The following is a 17,044-nucleotide window of genomic DNA, read 5'->3' as shown; positions in this document are numbered from 1 at the left end:
ATCTCGCAGAAATACACTTAAAATCCCCATGAATGTAGAACTACACGAGAGGAAAACAGACCATTGACGCAGATTTGATGGGGGCTGAGACGCAAGCTGATCAATACAGTCTAGGCCATGACCGAGTCAACCAAGCCAGGAGAACAAGAGACGTGAAGAAACGAGGGAAAGCCAGTCTTTGAAATACAAGAGTTACGGCTGCGGATGGCCATCAGTAGCTTGTGTGCATGACCTCTATCCCGAAGTCCGGGTCGAGCTATGGTTGCTCATGCTCTACATTTGTGTCATGGTCGCCTGCAAGGTTGACCATGGACCGTGGCAAGGATGCTTGCGGGAATTGTTGGTATGAGATGGCAGGAGATATGAGACCAGTCATCCTCGGCTCTATGATTAACTTTGAGTCCTTTAAACACCCTCGAGATGAATCTACGACTGGCATGATCAGTGGCATATTGGTGGCTCAAATATACATTTACACACCAATGCCTTCAGTATGTGTTAGTTGGGGGTACTTACGGCCCAGCTACAGACAGCCATCGTAGGCAAGCGACAACAGCACTATGATCACATTCTCAATATTGACAATATCGTGCTCTTCCACCGGGCAGTGTAATTCCACTGTATCTTTTCAACGTATCTCTAGGCTAGTCCACCCACTTCAGAAATGATTGACCACCAAGAAACTCCAAGCGCCAAACAAGTACTTCAATGTCCCCACGACCGCTCGTGACAGCAAAAGCAAGACAGTCAATTGCAGGATATATTCATCCATCAAGCCAGTCCAAAGATTCAACCCATCTTCTGTCTCTTGGGGTCGCCGCCTACAAGACCGCCAGCAGGCACGGCAATCACTGTGCCATTCGTAGAGACGTCGGCCAACGCTGGTCGTGCAGCGCCGTTGGCACCCTCGTTAGGCAGCGGTCTCTTGATCGTGGGAGGACGGTACTGGCCCCTATTTCCCACTGGACCTCCGGGGCCCACTGGAGCTCCAATACGCCTAGCCTGGCTCAGTTGAGGGTTAACCACATTTCCTCTCTGGCCGGCCATCGGACCTTGCTGCTGTCCTCCACCATTGCTCGTGTTGGGCCCTCCGGCACCACCTGCACCTGGTCCTCCTTTTCCAGCTCCAACGCCCATGGAAATCGTGGGCTGAGCAGGGTTCTTACCACTGGACTCGCCCTCGTTCCCCTCGGCCGGTGCAACATGTTGACCGTTCCGCGCCACTGGCTTGGACTTGGTGTGGTCAATACCAGGAGTCTTGCGGATTGACGGGCTCTCCGCGTGAGGGTTAAAAGCCTGAGCCCCCAAAGGCGCCGTGGGGAGTTTGGGTTCTTCGTCCCCTTTTGAACCAGCGAACTGCTTGACTGCACGGGCGGAGAAGAAGCCGACACCCTCAGAGGAGGCAGCCCCATTCTGAGCTTGCGCTTGTGGTGGTGGTGTCTGATGCGGACCATTGCTGCCCGAGGCAGAGCGTGGCTGCGCCATTTGCTGTTGCAAAGGATGCTGTGGGCGTGGGGTAGCTTGATTTGGATTATGCTGAGGATGAGGTCGGGGGTAGGCTTGACCAAGAGTCTGTGGTGGCCGAGCCGGATTGCCTGCAGAGTGTGACCGTGAAAGAGGTCGTGATGGCGGCTGCATGCCTGGGAGATTTGGCTTGTTGCCATTACTCTGCGGAGTTGGCTTCTCGCTTTGCGGAACAGAGACCTCGTCAGGGTGGTCGTCATCCATCATGTTGAAGTCCACCTCATCGAACTCTGCAATCATTGTTTCAGCGTGAGATCACAAATTCATGAGACCAAGAATGTCTTACCGCCCAAGAGGTCCTCGAAGGATTCATCAGCAGATGGCACTGTCGTCACCGTCGCAGCACCACCTGCACCGCTACCACTCGTCCCCGGTTCGACCTTGACAAGCTCTTCCTTCTTCACAAAGTCCGCGTGCCGATGCAAACCGCTTTCGTCCCACACCCGATTCGGCTCAACCTTCAACTTGGTGACCTTCTTGACATAGTCCTTGTCGTAGATGCAGTTGCCCAGCACGTTGCCAAAGTTCCTCAGCGCCCTCTTGAGCCCGTCCGTCGTCCCCTCCTTCTTAGCCTTCTCAAATGCCTTGGCCTTGCCGGCACAGTTCTCAATGTGCCCATAGCCGACGTCCTCGTGGAACGTCCCGTCTCGAAGCGTCACGCGCACAATGACGCTCAGGCCCAGGCTGATCTTGAGCGTCTGCGGATGCTCGTCAACAAAGTCGACCTGGATCTCCTTGATGGTGCTGCTCCACCCGTTGAAGCCAAACACCTCGTTCGCGAGCGCGATGCACTTCTCCGCCGCGATGTAGTGCACCTTCTGGCCTGAGGGCCCCGTGCGCGCCGACAGGTACTCGGGTCCCAGCTGCTTCTCGAGGCGGGACTGCAGCGTCGCGATCTCTTGGGCTGTGTACTCGGAGATACGGGGCTGGGCGACTTCGAACGGGTTGGCGATGGTGGTCGCGTGCTGGTCGCCTGGGCTGTGAAATGGGTTGAGTTCAGTTAGCCAGACAGTCATGTGTGTCTTTACATTTGCTACGAGGCGCGCACGACGCGTCTGGACGACTATTGATGATGGATGGAATTTACTCACGCAGGCATTTTGACGATGTTTAAATTAAAGAGCAGCTCATGAGACCCTGAGCCAAATTCATAAACGGATGCCAATTAATCAGAATCGCAGAATGGTGGTCGTTTTGCAGTCGTTAATGTAAACTTCCTGTTGACAAAGCCGTTGCTAATGGACGCGCCTGGGTTGCCTACAGGGAAGCGTGCCTAGTACTGCCAGTTCAGTACAGCAGCGCCAGCCAACAATTGCTGACTCGGTTGGCGCGCTCCCACGTGACGTCAGGTACAGTGACTCCGAGCCCCCCCCCCCCCCCAGCCCAAACCCAACACCCTCCAAGCTCCTACCTTCGTCCCAGCATATACTATAGTACATACACAGGCTTGACGACAAACAGCAAAACAATAATGCATACTACGCAATCCAACCTCGCATTCAACCACAGTAAGATTGACTATTCTCCCTAAAACCCCTCTTCATCACGCCGCGCGTATACCAACCACCACGACCACCACCTCGAATGGCCGAACCTAGCGCCTTCATCAACCGCCCATGAAATAAGCCCTCGCTCGGTACTTACGGATAACTTGATCTCGATGAAAAATGTCTACTACGCATCATGCTCAGGGTGATATGAGCCGGCTCTTTCATCCAGTGTGTTAAGTACCGTGCCTAGTAATACTCTGTAATAGCACACCTGGAAGGACCGGGTGCAGAGCGTCGTCGTCATCGCCAGGCACGACAGGTCTTACGCCAGCGCATACGGATGCGTCCGTCTCCATCAGTGCAAGCCAGCCGCAACACACTAAAGCAGGCTCGTTTTGAAGTCCGTTGGTCACTCTAGCGGTCGCTAGAGATTGATCGATATTTCAGACTGTAGATACCAGGACCAAATGGCCGGAAGCCTAGCCCAATTCAGTGCTTTACCGTCCCGTATTAGTTACAAAGGAAAAATAAATGCTGAGCACACAAGCAAACTCTCCTTATCCCCCTAACTCTGTCCTTAGGACATGGTCCACACTAAGATCGAAAAACAAGTCCAATGCAAGGGGATCCTGAGGTAGGAAAAATGGATATCAGAATGATGCAAACGCAAGAATGCGTGACATGGTGTAAACGCCGTTGCGATGTGCAGCCCCTAAAAACATCCCAAGTCTATGCCAGCCGTGTCCGTACCAGAACAAAACGAGTGGTTTGGTCGTAAAAGTGTCGTGAAATATGCATGGTCCAACCCCATGCTCTAAAATGCCGCCCCCCCCCCGAACCTCCCCCGTTTTGATTTGTTTGTCATCGAGTGCTCCTTTGAAAATCGCCAATGTTGCTTCCTCCGGTAGGTGTCAAAGCCGGTGTACCTAGAATGGCCCAACTCTGACAGCAGATCCGTATGATCCGTTGAGCAGCTGGTCCAGGATCGAGTCCTGACCTGACGATCCACCCGCAGTAGCGTGCTGGTCCGCGCTGGTCCAGCCGACATGGTTCGCCAGGGTGTTGACTGCAGGCTGGAGCCGTCCACCGGCCTGTTCGTTATGCTTTGCTAGAAGCTGATCCCATCCCTCTCGGTGCAGTGTGAAGCCGCCGCCCCGTTTGGCGGCCTCCGAGATGACCATTGTCCATGCCTTTGCTATCTCGTCATAGACGTGATCCTTGTGGTGCCTGTACGTCTGGCTGTCCCAGTTGGGCAGCGAATGGGCGATCTTGGTAACACCATCGAGGTACATGAGCGATATGCTGGCCTGGTCTTCGGCGGGAGGTAGGTACTGAGGTGTGAAGTCCATGATGGCGTCCACCAGCGCACCAAGATGATGTTTCACCCTGTAGTAGGCGTAGTCAGAGCTGGAGTGGCCCAGCGGCATGGCCTCAACGAGCTTCTGTTGATACGATTCCAAAACCTGCAACGAGTTCGCAGCCGTAGGCCGGGGGGCACCGCTCAGGACCTGCTCCTGGATGTCCGGCCGCTGATCGCAGATAGTCTGAAGGACTGTCCGTAGCTGATTGTTGTCGAGGGTCTCCAGGAGTCGAGGCAGAGGGAGGCTTCGGGCCTGAGGTTCAGGGACCCTGCGCATCTTTCTTGGTCTCGCCAGCTGCCGTTGGGCCAGGGATGGTGAGCTCTGGGGCGAGACACTCATCTCGTCGCCATCATCCTCACGCTGCCGCTTGTTCGATTTGGACGCCATGTTGGACAAAGGGGACACTGTAGGAACAACAATAGCGTTAGCATCATGCACCGGCTCTTGATTTCGCAAGCGAGAATTATGATTGAGACAGATTGGCAAGGGTCATTTGATTCATTCATATCCATAGGATGGTGCAACCCAGGAGGGGGCTTGGCAGCAAGACTTGGGGGGTTTGATAGCATGAAGAGGGGGTGGAAGGGGAAGATACGTACTGCCGCGGGAAGGAGAGAGACGGGGGTTTTCGTGTTGATGAGGGAAGACTGGCGGCTGCGCCAACAGCACATTCATCTTGTCGTAGATGGCGTCGGGATAGAGTGGATGATGGACTCCTTTGCGTGGTGTGGAGGAGTGTTGCTGTTGTAGTGTTTGCCAGGCAAAAGTCGCCGCCTGAGAAGCCCCAGAATTGATCGTTTCGGGGAGAACAGCAAGAAGATCGAGGTCGGTACAAGTCGTTCTGAGCGATTTCGGGAGTCAACTTCTGAGTCCTCTGTCGAGGCCTTGGCAGAATAGTTTTTGGTTCCAAAAGATGCCAGAACCAGGTCTCCGAGAGGGCGAGGGCGACGGGAGACCCAACGCAGGGATTCAAAGACCGAGAGAGGTAGAGATAAGCCCCCAGATGCGTCGTAGGAAGAAGGGAGGCGGTTGGAAAGATGGCCCTTGCGTGTTGGGTTGTTTGTCGGCACAAGGAGTCGTGGGGCGTTTGGTAGATGCAGCAGACCAAGGGAAAAGAAAGAGAGAGGTGAAAGAGTCTGCGAGGCCGAGGTCTCGGGTGCCTTCGCCTTCTTTATGATTGGGGGCGAGATGGTTGGCAAAAAGAAAATGGAGTGGAGGAGAAAGTGATGGGTGCTGGGGGTTTCGGGAAGATTGAGATGCGCTTGGGCTCGGGCAGCCAGCAGCTAAAAGCTAGCACGGGCTCGCTACAAACAATAGGTGAAAGAGTGGGGAGCCCTGCGGGTACCAAGGCAATGGGAATCCATAGCGTTAAATTGTCACGCTGAAAGGTGCTATGGTAACCACCTAGGCCCCTTGTAGCCAGGACACCTGATTCTCCAGGGCAGGCACCTGGTCATCAAGCCCCCCCCTCCCCTCCCTTTCAAAAGGCAGTGCCCTCCCTCTTGTTGGTCTGGGTCCCAAGGTGTGTTAGCAGCCCCCGCTCGTGCCCCTCCCCCTGCTCTCTCGGACAGCCGATGCAAGCAAAGGGCCCTTCTGATGGGTGGGAAGATCCAGCACCATGGACCAGGACTAAAACCACACCCATAAAGGCGGTCAAAGGCCGAGGTCCCATCCACGGCTAGAGATGTTGCAGGCTGCATTCGTTCAAACCAATTGTCCCAAACACCACACGGCACAGCATCCATCCCGAGTGGAAATGCACAGTCACCCTGCATTGCCAACACTCATCACCCCTCCAAGTTATTGTCTAGTCTTGACCTTGAAGTAAGCACCAATCAATGGCTTCTCATGTAATCAACTTGCTGGGCCCCGCACACACAAGGACGCACGTCTTCAACCTTCAACCTTTTAACTTCAGCCCTCCACCATACTACTTGGCATATACCCCAACCCATGGGGCCCCAGCTGGTGTCCACTACTGCAACCTCTTTAAAAAGGCATCCAGACACCCCTGTACTATAGTATTATTGGCATGGAATTCAATGCATTCCCATCGAGCATCCCTTGGGTTGAATCCATTTAGCCATCTTCACCTACCGTGACCCTCCAAAAGGGGCTACTATAAGCTCATGACTGGGTGAAAGTCTAAGACCTGCTGCTACTTTTTGTTCTGCTTGCTTGACTGTGCTCGTGCATTAGCGATGCCCCGGCATCTTATTTGTCTAGAATTTTCTTGCCTCGTGACCAATGGTATACATTCTTGTATGGTCAACTTGGCCGAAAGTTGAGGGATCGAATAAAGTGGCCCACTGCCTTCAGCTATCAATCAGCATCACGTTGAGCTAGACAACGGAACAGTATGAGTTTGAAACATTGGTAGATGACATGACATTGATGTTCTAGAGTGTACTCTTGGCTTTACGATGTGCTCTTGAGTATGACAGCTGACGGATCCGTGCGTGGGCCAGTGCGGCGCACACCAACGCCATCATCGCCATCAATGGACGCGGCCGACTCGTGCCCCTACTGCCTCACCACATGGCTGCCCTCTGCTGGCTCCAGTAGCTTCCAGCTGCACTTGATGCCCTGCTTGCTGAACCGCGATATTATGCTCTCCGCAACCTCCTCAAAATGGCTCGTCGCCAGCGCCAGGATTGTCGGCCCCGCTCCGGAGAGGCACACGCCTAGCAAACCCGGCTGCGTGCTGGGCGTCATGGACTCAACAATCTCCGTGAGTCCAGGAATCAGCGTCTGCCGGTACGGCTGGTGCAGCTTGTCCTGCATCGCCAAGTAGATGAGGTCTGGATCGGGCGGCGACTGGCCCAATGCCACGGGGAGGAGAGCTATGCGCTGGAGATTGAATGTCTGAAACAGGACCGTCAGCTTTTTGTTTCTTCCTCTCCACCGTGTGGTCAAGCAGTTGAGAAATAGGATTGTGAAAGAGCCTCGATAATAAGAAAAATAAGAAGGAAAAAAGACTCACCACATCAGGACGGGGGTACTGCTCAGGCAGCACAGCTCTTGCCTTGGCCGTAGCAACCTCAAAATCAGGAATGATAGCCACAGCCTTGATCTCCTTGCTCCATGGGAACTTGATATGATGTCCGATCCCCCTCGGCGGGTCAGGCGGTCTCGCACCAGTGTCGACGCCGCCCGCCGGCGCAGGAAGGACCTCGGCCAAGGGGATCTCGATACGAGCTACATCCTCTGGCGCGAGGGGCTTCAGGTACGTCCCCACGAAGCCACCGTATAGTGCCGCGCCGACATTGTCAGGGTGGCGTTCTGAATTTTCACTTGCATGTCAGCCAAGATGTAATTAAGGCTTTGGTCGAAGAGGGGGGGATCATAAGTGACACCTCAGGCTTACCAATCATCAGACAGTAGTCGAACAGGCGGTCGTTGTCCAGCTGCTTCAGCCCACCACACTCCTTGCCCAGCAAGACGCCCGCCACGACGGCCGCACCAGACGACCCCAGGCCCCGGCCCAGAGGGATGGGGTTCACAATGTGAACATGCGTCTCGACGGGGAAGCTGCGCTGGTCGTGGCACCGGAGAACATACAGCGCCACCCTGGTGAGCAGGTTCGCGTCCGGGTCAAGGCTGATCTCGTCGGCGCCCTCGCCCTCGTAGCTCAGCCTGCAGTTGAGAGGGTGCTCCGAGCTGGACTTGGACCGGTCGATGGAGACGTGCAGCTCGAGGTACATAGACAGGGCGAGGCCGATCACGTCGAAGCCCGGGCCGATGTTGGCGGAGGAGCAGGGCACCTTGATGACGAAGGACTCGGTGGCCATCCTGACTGATTGCTGTATTTGTTCGTTCGTGGGAAGAAAACAAAAGAAAACAAGAAAGGGAGTAAGGGAGCTGATTTGGTGGCGGCTTGGCCTACGCGAGGGGCCAGAAAAAGCCGTGTTGAGGAAGAGGTGTTGAACCTCTGAAGGGAAAGTACAATAACCCTGGCTTAATCCTTCAATCTCTCACAACTCTTCAAGGTCAATCCTCTGGAGTAGGGCAGCCTGATGTGCTGAGATCTCAAGTGAGCTCTCAAGTAAATTATTCAGGCATGACTCTTCACAAGAGAGATGTTTTCCTAGGCTGTCCCGATGACGGAGTCAGGGCCCTTGCTGCCTCTTGTCTAGTGGACCTTACCATTCAGTTCACACCAGGATGGCTATGGTTTTGAGACAGATTCTTCGGCCTTGCGCAATGCTCTCAAACACTCACCACATCTTAAGAATACAGTCAAGAGACCAATTGATCTAGGGAATTCTATGTGGCTTAAGGAAATAGTCGCAAATTGAGGATTCCAGAATATAAAAATCATATCCAAAGAATACATAGACTACGAGCCAATCAATCCACACATCCCAAAGTCTCTCATCCCTGCACCCACTCCATTCTTATCGGTGTTATCGACACCAGCGACCCAGAAAAATTTCCTTTCCACACGCTCAACCATCCAAAGAAGACACACACACAACTATCACGCCCCCCTCCAAGACTCTCTGCAACCAGCAGAAACCGTCAGAGCCACAGGACCACACACAAGATGTCGTCCTCCTCCTCTTCCCCCGATTCAACCCCAAGGGCAAGCCCCGACCCCGCGCCCAGATCCTCTTCCTCCTCCAAGAAGCGCAAGGTCCAACAGCCCGAAATCGAAGTCGACATCAACCTACCCGAGCCCCCCTCCAAGAAAGCCAAGCGTGCCCTCAAAAAGGGCAAGCCCCTGCCCCCCAAGCCCTCCTCTGACGACGAAGACAACGAGAACGAAGGCACCGCCTCCTCCTCCACCAAGAAGAACGGTACCGACGCAGACGGCAAGGCCAAAAAGGAGCGCTCCCCCTTCGGCGTCTGGATCGGCAACCTGCGCTTCACCGTCACCCGCGACGAGCTGCGGCGCTGGCTGGTCGACAACTCAGGCGGCAGCATCACCGACGAGGCCATCACGCGCGTGCACGTGCCCCCCTCCAAGCCCAAGGGCCAGCGCGGCGGCGGCGGCGAGCAGCGCGAGTTTGAGAATAAAGGGTTTGCCTATGTGGACTTTACGACCTACGAGGCTACGGTGGCGGCGATCGCGCTGAGCGAGACGGAGTGGTATCGGCGGAAGCTGCTGATCAAGGACGCGACGAGCTTCGAGGGCCGGCCCGAGGAGCATAAGCACAAGAAGGCGGCTGCCGCCGCCGCCGCTGCTGGGGCCACGGCAGACGGAGCGGACGGGGCCAAGGCGGAGGACGCGGCGTCGCCGGCCTCGCTGAGCCGCAAGGTTTTTGTCGGGAACATGAGCTTCCAGACGACGGAGGAGGACGTGCGTGAGCTCTTTGCCAAGTGTGGCGAGATCGAGTGGGTCAAGGTCGCTACGTTTGAGGACAGCGGAAAGTGTAAAGGATACGGGTGGGTCAAATTCAAGGAGGCCGCCTCGACGGAGTGGGCGGTTAAGGGATTCATGAAGATCAGGGAGGTGGAGGAGACGGAGGAGGATTTCATGGACGTGGATGCCGAGAAGGAAGAGGGGGACAATGACAACCAGGCCGAGGCAGTCGACGACGACGACGACGATGAATCATCCAGCGACGAAGATGTGGAAGATCAGCCAAAGAAGAAGAACACGACCTCCAAAAAGTCAAAGCCGGCCCAAGAGAAGAAGGTCAAGACGCGCAAGTGGTGGGTCAACACCCTCCACGGCCGTCGGCTTAAAATCGAACACGCCGAAGACGACCAGACGAGATACAAGAAGCGCTTCGGCCGCCCCAAGGACTCCGCCGCCGATGCCAAGGGCGCCAGGCAACAAAACCGACCCAACCATTCACAGAGCCGACACAACAACAATAAGAACCACAGGCAGAGCCGAGACGATGCGTACCGCGAGAACGTCAGGGACGAGAAGGGGCCGGCTGGGATCAAGAGCTTCGGCACAGATATCAGCGTCGCTAGGCTGACAGGTGCTGCCGTGAAGCCCGAGGGCAAGAAGATCACCTTCGACTAGAAAGGACCAAGATTCTGATGTAGGAAGTTGCGTATGGGAAACATTTTGGCCTTTTTGAAGATCCATGTAGCGGACTCTAATCTGAATAGGGTCTTTCTGAACATATTGGAAACTTTTGCATCTGGCCCGAAGCATCACAATTGGATACATCTTATGTTAGAAATAGCAATCTCCCGGCTTGGGACTCAGGAAACATGCACAAATTCATGATCACACGGCAGATTATACTAAGAAATAATGATAATTCAAGGCTATTGCGCAACCACAGGCTATTTCTCTGTTGACATTCTGTTCATGAGTGGTTGGTTGACTGAGTGTTCCGTCGAGGTTGCATTGTTCCAAGACCGTGCCAAAAGAAAAGACCAGGGATCAAGCCCCCCTTCCACTCCCTCCATCGAGATTTCCAAGAGTTGTCACTAGAGTGTCGGAGGGAGACTTGCAGTACCTGAGCTGGAAAAGAGGAAAAGAGTGCCAGATACGGTAAGAAATCAAGGGCGAAGAAGCCAAACAGAAAGAAAAAAAAACCGAGGCGAAATCATTGTTAGCCTTCATAATCCATCATCCTACACTTTAGTTTACCGTGCGATCTGCAGCCAGTGTGTCAAGCACAACTATTTAGTCGCGGGACGCCAAGACTGCGTTCACGTCGTCTACTTCTTCTGCACCTTCTTCTGCAGCTCGTCGGAAAACTCCTCATCGGAAGCATCGAGGATGTCATACTCCTCGTCAGTCATGAAGCCGCCGTCGGAATCCTCGGCCCACTCATCGTCCTCACCGCAATCCTCGAAGCCATCAGACTCCTCGACAGCCTCGGCAGTCTCGGACTTGACATCCTCGTGAGTGCTAGCTTCCGGCGATTCCTTCTCCAGCTTAGGGAAAATCATCTGGCTGGTCTCGGCGGACGCCTGGGTCTTGTTTTCGGTGGCAGTGAAGTCTTCCTCCTTGACCAGCTCAGGAATCTCTTCATTGGCCTCAGCGTCGGCAGCCTCCTCATCCGCCTCTTGCTTGACCTCGACCGCCTTGGTGGCCTCGACGGTCACGTGGCACCATAGGCGGTGGCCGAACTTGTAGCCATCTTTCGTGGTCAGACGCCAGTAAGAAATGCTCTTACCCTCACGGGATGGGGTTCGGAGCATGACTTTGAAGGCGAACTCCTCGCCCGGAGCGACAGGGGCCGACGTGACTGTAGTCTCGGAGGCAGAAATGAGGTCACTGACGCCAGCAGGGTGACTGGGATCGATGCGACCCATGTAGTCACCACCCACAAACCTGATGGAGCATCCAACAGGCCATGGGGTCATTCCACCATTGCGGAGGACCCACGTCTGCTCGAAGACGTGGTTGGGGGGGAAGACGGTGCCGTCAGGCACAGTGTCACGCTCGAAGAAAGCAATGAGACTGGTAGCCGTCACCTCAGGGCCCTGCTGAGTGGCCGCCTGCTGGTAGCCTAGAGATGCCAACTGGGCTTGCCGGCTCTGCGACATAATGCTCAAGCGCTCCTTGGCCTGCCTGATCTGTTGCTGTTTAGCTCGTAGAAGCTTCTGCATGGCCGCGCCGTCGAAGCCAGAGGCCGGGAGTGGCAGGCTGCGATCTGGGTGCGAATGGTCTATCACCAGATGCGGGCACCTAGGAACAGCAGGTCTCTCAACTTCGGGCTCGGGCTTCACACTGACGACGGTGCGCACAGAGCTCGTGACACTCTTGGTCGCAGAAGGAGCCTCGGTGACCTTGGGGCTCACGGGCCTACGGCAGAGGCGGTCGCCCATGACAGGCAGCTTCTGTCCGCGCTCATCCTCGCCCTTGGTAGTAACCTCGACACGTCTCACGGGGGTCTTGAACTTGATGAGAGGGTGGGTGCGATTGTGCATGTTGGCAGGGCTGGCCTCGCAACCGGCACAAAAGTCCGTGTCGTGGCATACAGTGCACTTGTAGCGCTCTCCGACAATGTACGTCTTACGCTTGTCAACGCAGAGCGGACCGTCGCAGCAGATGCCGTAGTGGCAAGGACGGGGAGCAGAAGTGGACCGGGCCTCGGCAATCTGGCTGTAGATAGGCACGAAGCGATGCTCGGGGTGAATGAAGCCCGCGTTCACAACACAGGCCCCACAAAAGTCCCAGTCAGGGCAGTCAAGACACTTGTGACGGACACCAGTGATGAACTTGTCGCAGCCATCGCAAATCGCGTGGTGTCGCTGGTCCCGACCGGGAGCCAGGCGCTTTGAGATCTCGGCGGAGAGGGGGGTGCCCTCGACAGCCGGTTCAAAGCCGTGCTGCGGGTGGTGGCCATGCTTGTCAGCGGCAAAGCAGGTCTTGCACAGGTCAAAGTCCTCGCAGGCGGTGCAGTGCAGGAACTCCTTGTCGGGCAGTTCTTGCACGCAAGAGTTGCAGGTGCGCACGGAAGCCCGGTATTGGATAACGGAGATGGCGCGAGGAGGGGTCGCGGGCGCTGGAGCGGGCTTGGCCTGGCCGGCAGAGACCTCAACACTCTCGTCGGAGGGCTTGACCGCCTCGGGCGCAGGCTTGGCCTTGGGCTTGGGATGCACCCTCTCGGTGACGCTCACCACAATGACGTCGCCTCTCACGAACCTCTTCAGCAACCAATGCTCTGCGTTGTAGCAGGTGACGCCCTTGTCGACGCAGTCAGGGCACAGGTCGAAGTCGCCATCGTCACAGGTGGAGCAGTGGAAGTGGTCGTCGGGGATAGTGCGATCGCAGTTGTTGCAGCAGACGGCAAAGTTGGCCGCCTTTGGGGCCACACACACCGGAGTAGTCGTCTCCGACTCCTCCTTGGTCGTCTCCTGCTGTACAGCAGCCTCGGACTGCTCCAACGACAAGTGGCTCAAGGCCGTTTGCACTTCGTTCTGCATCGTATCATCCTGACCCGCCATGTTGTGCTCGGGGGTGTCTTTGGAAAGTGGAGGTGTGGCTGGCACTGTCCAGACACTGGTGATTACAGGGGGCTGAGCCTTGGGAGGTTGAGTCCTCGGTGTCCAGCTTGTGGCCACGGAAACGGGGACAGGGATAGCGAAATCTTCAGCCTCGGTCTGGGCGGATTCCTGGTTCTCCTGTTCAGGCTCGTCCTCGACGGTGACGGGCTTCGGACGGTTGTCCTCCTCGTCTGAGTCTCGCAGGGTGACGCGAAGCTTGAGCTTCTGCTTTGCCTTGGCAGCGCGGAAGAGCTGCTTCCAGACGGACTGCTTGCTCGGGTCAAGCACGACGTAGGAGGAGGCGGAATCGGAATACCGCTCAATTGTAGCATTGGCCTCGGGTGAGATGCAGAGGATGGCTCGGATCTACCGGAAGGGAAGAGGAAGAAAGTCAGCAGGCAGTTCTCAAGATAGCCCGACTCGAAACAGCTTTTGTCACTTTTCCGAAGAGCAGCAACGGCAGCACTGTATACTCTGCTATCCTCAGTGTGCACACAAAGTCGACCTGTGTCGACTCGCAGTTACACGCGGTGGAGTTGATGATAACGATGAGGCGGGAGGGATAGGAATGGAGATAGGCATAGGCAGATAGCATCATGACGTACCTTATCTTCAAAGACATTGACGCCGAGGTCACGGAGCGGTAGTTTGAACCGTCGGGTGCTGCCCTGAAAGTGGACCTTGAGGGTCACCACGGTATCCGGGGTGGCCGGTGAAGTCGAGGCCATGATGAACGATGGTTCGCTCTTGAGATGGGAGTGTTGTCAGTACAGAATTAGAGGGGAGGAGACAGAGGGAGAAAGAGGGATGGAAAGAAGGAGAAAGGATAAGTAGAAGGTTTTGAGAATGAGGTGGATGGGAGATGACTCCGACTGCTGAAGCGGTGGACCGATAGATAAAGGGTATCCGTCACCAGCCAGGTTGTCAAGGGGTTAACTGCAGCAGGAAGAGGCCCTGGAGCACTTTGTTGTATGTATGCTAAGTAGTCGGGGTGCAGTAAGAGTGGATATGTAGGCAGCGAGTAAGTAACGGGGGTATGGGGCCTAAGTGACGGGGCAAGCGGTGAATGGGGTTGCTAGTGAATGGGTCACTGGCGGATGGGGGTGCCGAGGTGCAGCCTGCTTCTTCTGGAAAGATGGGGAATGCCAACTGCCAATGCTGTTGATGTTGATGGTAGAAGCATGATGATAGATGGAACTGGCTGGGATGGGTGATGAGGTGACGGGGGAGGGAGAGAGGTCGGTTTCAGAGGTGATAAAAAGACATGATGGGGCAGTGCACCAAAGACGTACAGGTAGGTAACTTTGAAGCCACGGATTATCTTAGATGATTGTTGATATGACTGATGCAGCTGGGGACCAGTTGTTTAGGATGGATGCACTGTCGAGAAGAACACCAGCTGTAGGGGCCAGCTGTAGGTAAACACAGGTCAGATGGTTTGGCAGGCTCGCAGGTAGGTAGGGAGGATGATGCTGCGTGTGTGAGAAGGAGAGAGAGAGAATGAGCTGTCGTCAGCCCCCTCTAAAGTCGATGGAGATGAGAGGTGAAGATGACGATCAAAGGGAAGATGGAAAAGAGGAGGTTTTGAGGTTGGAGGAGGAAGAAGTGGTGGTGGTGGGAGAAGGAGAAAGAGGGGAAGTGAGACCGGAAGGAGCTCCAAGCAGCAGATGAATGACTGACATGCTGCTGAGGCCAAGAACATCCAAAAGTGACCTTTGGAGGTGTACGCAGCACTGGTGCTAGGGGGAGTGTACGTACACCTTCTGCTGCCACTCAGTAGTAGAAGTACGTACTCAAACACTATGCCTGCTGCGTCGGAAGGGCTGGGAAAGCCTGGGAAAGCCTGGCGGCGGCACACAACCTACATCCACACCACTGTAGCTACGCACCTGACACGGCTTATGCAGCAGGGCTCATGATTGGGCGATCCTCGATCTCTCTTGTCAACCAGGATCGGAATAAGCAAAGGGCTGGTGACCAAGCATCAGCTTGAACTTGCTCTTCCCTTCTACGACAAGCAGCTCCAAACCCCCCGAAAAAGATGCGCCACAAGATCAGCGCCCACACCACATACCAGTGCTTTAGTGACCACCCCCCCCCCCAAATAGATACTATACAAGTACACACCATGCACATGCAAATATGTGCGTGTACGTGGCTTTCCCTCTCCAGAGCCACAGCTGGAATGACCCAAAGTTATTGTTGATGACAACAGTCAAGCCAGCAGTGCAGGTACAGGTGGCCAAAGTGGATTATTGGTCCTACAAGACAATGGTGACACGCAGACATCGGTGAGAAAATGAATGATGCAGGTGGTTAAAAGATGAAAAGTATAGCTAGGCGAGAGGCTACTTTTGCCATGATAAGGCAAGGAGACGGGAGGCCCTAGGCAGCCGACAGGATTCGCAATGGGAAGGCATGGAAACGTCAGGCGAAGCAGGTGGGGACGGGGAAGAGGGGTGGGGACACAGGCACTAATACATTGCTATAGTGCTATGGTATAGTGGGTGCACGCCTACTATGGTAGTATTCCTGGTCACTAACAGCCGGCAGGTAAGCGGTACACGGGCTCTGATAGCGGCCGCCACCAATGTTGAGGAACCACCTTTTACGGAGTAAATACAGTTGACGAGTACCACTTTTGGCCACGGCCAGGCGGCCACCACGGTACGAGGAGGCCACACGGCCGGGGCCAAGGCGAAGAGGCCCACGTAGACCTGACTTGGCCCTGATCCTAGTCTATTGCCTCCCTCCCTTCTTTGTTGTTTCTGACAGATCATGTTTCGCCAGCTGAGTAACTGAGTACGTTACTTGGACGAGAACAACAAAAGAAAAGAAAGACGAGGCTCTGTGAATAGTTAGCAATCAACCAGCCAGCCAGCCAGTCACTACGCCCCTCGTCCGTCCGTCGGTCTGTCTCGCATGACCACTTTCTTAATCTGTAATCGTCATGAAACAAAAAAAACAAAAAAGAAGAAGAACCGAAAACTAACACTGCAGGAAACGCCACACATTGCAACACAAAAAAACATCATGATGCGATGGTTACTTTCTCCCTCTTCCCCCCTTTCCCCTTTGCCCCTCCACGCTATCTTTTATCTTACAGATCGGTTTCATCGCTCTTCCGAGCCCGAGTTGCAGTAGACGTAAGCACCGGCTGCCTCGTAGTGTTCGCCCCCCCCGGCCCTCCTTAAGCTTTCCCCGCAACAAACGACGACGCTGCCACACAGTCTTGCCGGACCAACACTTGTTTCTTTCTTTTTCTTTTCGTCTAGCCTCAGATTTTTGAGAGGCTATGAGCAACCTGATATCCTCGTCCCTGAATCGCCTTTGCCTGAACCAGATCTTTCGAGAATCTAGGCAAGGCCTCGAAAATCCACACCACATTGCTAAGACGGAGGGAGACAGGGGGGAGTCTCTCATCGTTTCCTTTATATTTTCTTCTCTTTTATTTTGCCCCCCCCCCCTGGAGGATGACAGCCTCTTTGGGTGCAAAGGTGCATCAGAGGGCCCGATATGCCGTCCCACGTCCCCTCCCCCTCCTTCCCCCTTCATTCCCCCTTCCTTCTCCCAACTCTATCCGAAGCTGTGGCTTGCAGTTTAGCTCCGTTCTGGTCTCATGAGGCCCAAGCAGCTTATGTGCTCGTATAGCAAACAGAATACTACAGCTTCACCCCTCTCGAGGCCACGGATGTGGGCCGACGACACCTTTTCCCTTGGTGGACCTTGCAATCCTGTCGAGCAGAATCAAATAAGAGAAAC

At 55.0% G+C, this 17,044-nt stretch overlaps 5 protein-coding genes across 5 annotated transcripts; 1 reads left to right on the top strand and 4 right to left on the bottom strand.

Moving 5' to 3' along the window:
* Positions 1-789: 789 nt before the first annotated feature.
* Positions 790-2,540, bottom strand: M406DRAFT_268583 (recombination protein Rad52; the record flags this gene model as incomplete). Its single annotated transcript, XM_040917952.1, has 3 exons — positions 790-1,088; positions 1,167-1,754; positions 1,811-2,540. 3 exons carry the CDS (start codon positions 2,538-2,540, stop codon positions 790-792), a joined length of 1,617 nt encoding a protein of 538 aa, XP_040771548.1.
* A 1,400-nt stretch (positions 2,541-3,940) lies between these two features.
* On the bottom strand, positions 3,941-5,050 carry M406DRAFT_342789 (Cut8-domain-containing protein; the record flags this gene model as incomplete). Its single annotated transcript, XM_040921802.1, has 2 exons — positions 3,941-4,779; positions 4,975-5,050. The coding sequence occupies 2 exons, from the start codon at positions 5,048-5,050 to the stop codon at positions 3,941-3,943; spliced, it is 915 nt and encodes a 304-aa protein (XP_040771547.1).
* A 1,848-nt stretch (positions 5,051-6,898) lies between these two features.
* On the bottom strand, positions 6,899-8,166 carry M406DRAFT_268736 (putative homoserine kinase; the record flags this gene model as incomplete). Its single annotated transcript, XM_040917963.1, has 3 exons — positions 6,899-7,240; positions 7,359-7,657; positions 7,743-8,166. 3 exons carry the CDS (start codon positions 8,164-8,166, stop codon positions 6,899-6,901), a joined length of 1,065 nt encoding a protein of 354 aa, XP_040771546.1.
* A 755-nt stretch (positions 8,167-8,921) lies between these two features.
* Positions 8,922-10,355, top strand: M406DRAFT_47487 (uncharacterized protein; the record flags this gene model as incomplete). The annotated part of the gene is made up of 2 exons (XM_040924335.1): positions 8,922-9,860; positions 9,999-10,355. The coding sequence occupies 2 exons, from the start codon at positions 8,922-8,924 to the stop codon at positions 10,353-10,355; spliced, it is 1,296 nt and encodes a 431-aa protein (XP_040771545.1).
* Positions 10,356-10,551: 196 nt separating this feature from the next.
* M406DRAFT_282310 (uncharacterized protein) lies at positions 10,552-14,871 on the bottom strand. The gene is made up of 5 exons (XM_040918475.1): positions 14,575-14,871; positions 13,888-14,028; positions 11,990-13,648; positions 11,372-11,794; positions 10,552-11,341 (listed from the first exon to the last, which is right to left on the bottom strand). The coding sequence occupies exons 2-5, from the start codon at positions 14,008-14,010 to the stop codon at positions 11,006-11,008; spliced, it is 2,541 nt and encodes an 846-aa protein (XP_040771544.1). The 5' UTR covers positions 14,011-14,028; positions 14,575-14,871; the 3' UTR covers positions 10,552-11,005.
* Positions 14,872-17,044: the final 2,173 nt, after the last annotated feature.

The sequence above is a fragment of the Cryphonectria parasitica genome (genome assembly GCF_011745365.1).
Source record: "Cryphonectria parasitica EP155 unplaced genomic scaffold M406scaffold_9, whole genome shotgun sequence".
NCBI lineage: Eukaryota > Fungi > Ascomycota > Sordariomycetes > Diaporthales > Cryphonectriaceae > Cryphonectria > Cryphonectria parasitica.
This window is presented reverse-complemented; position numbering and strand designations above follow the sequence as displayed.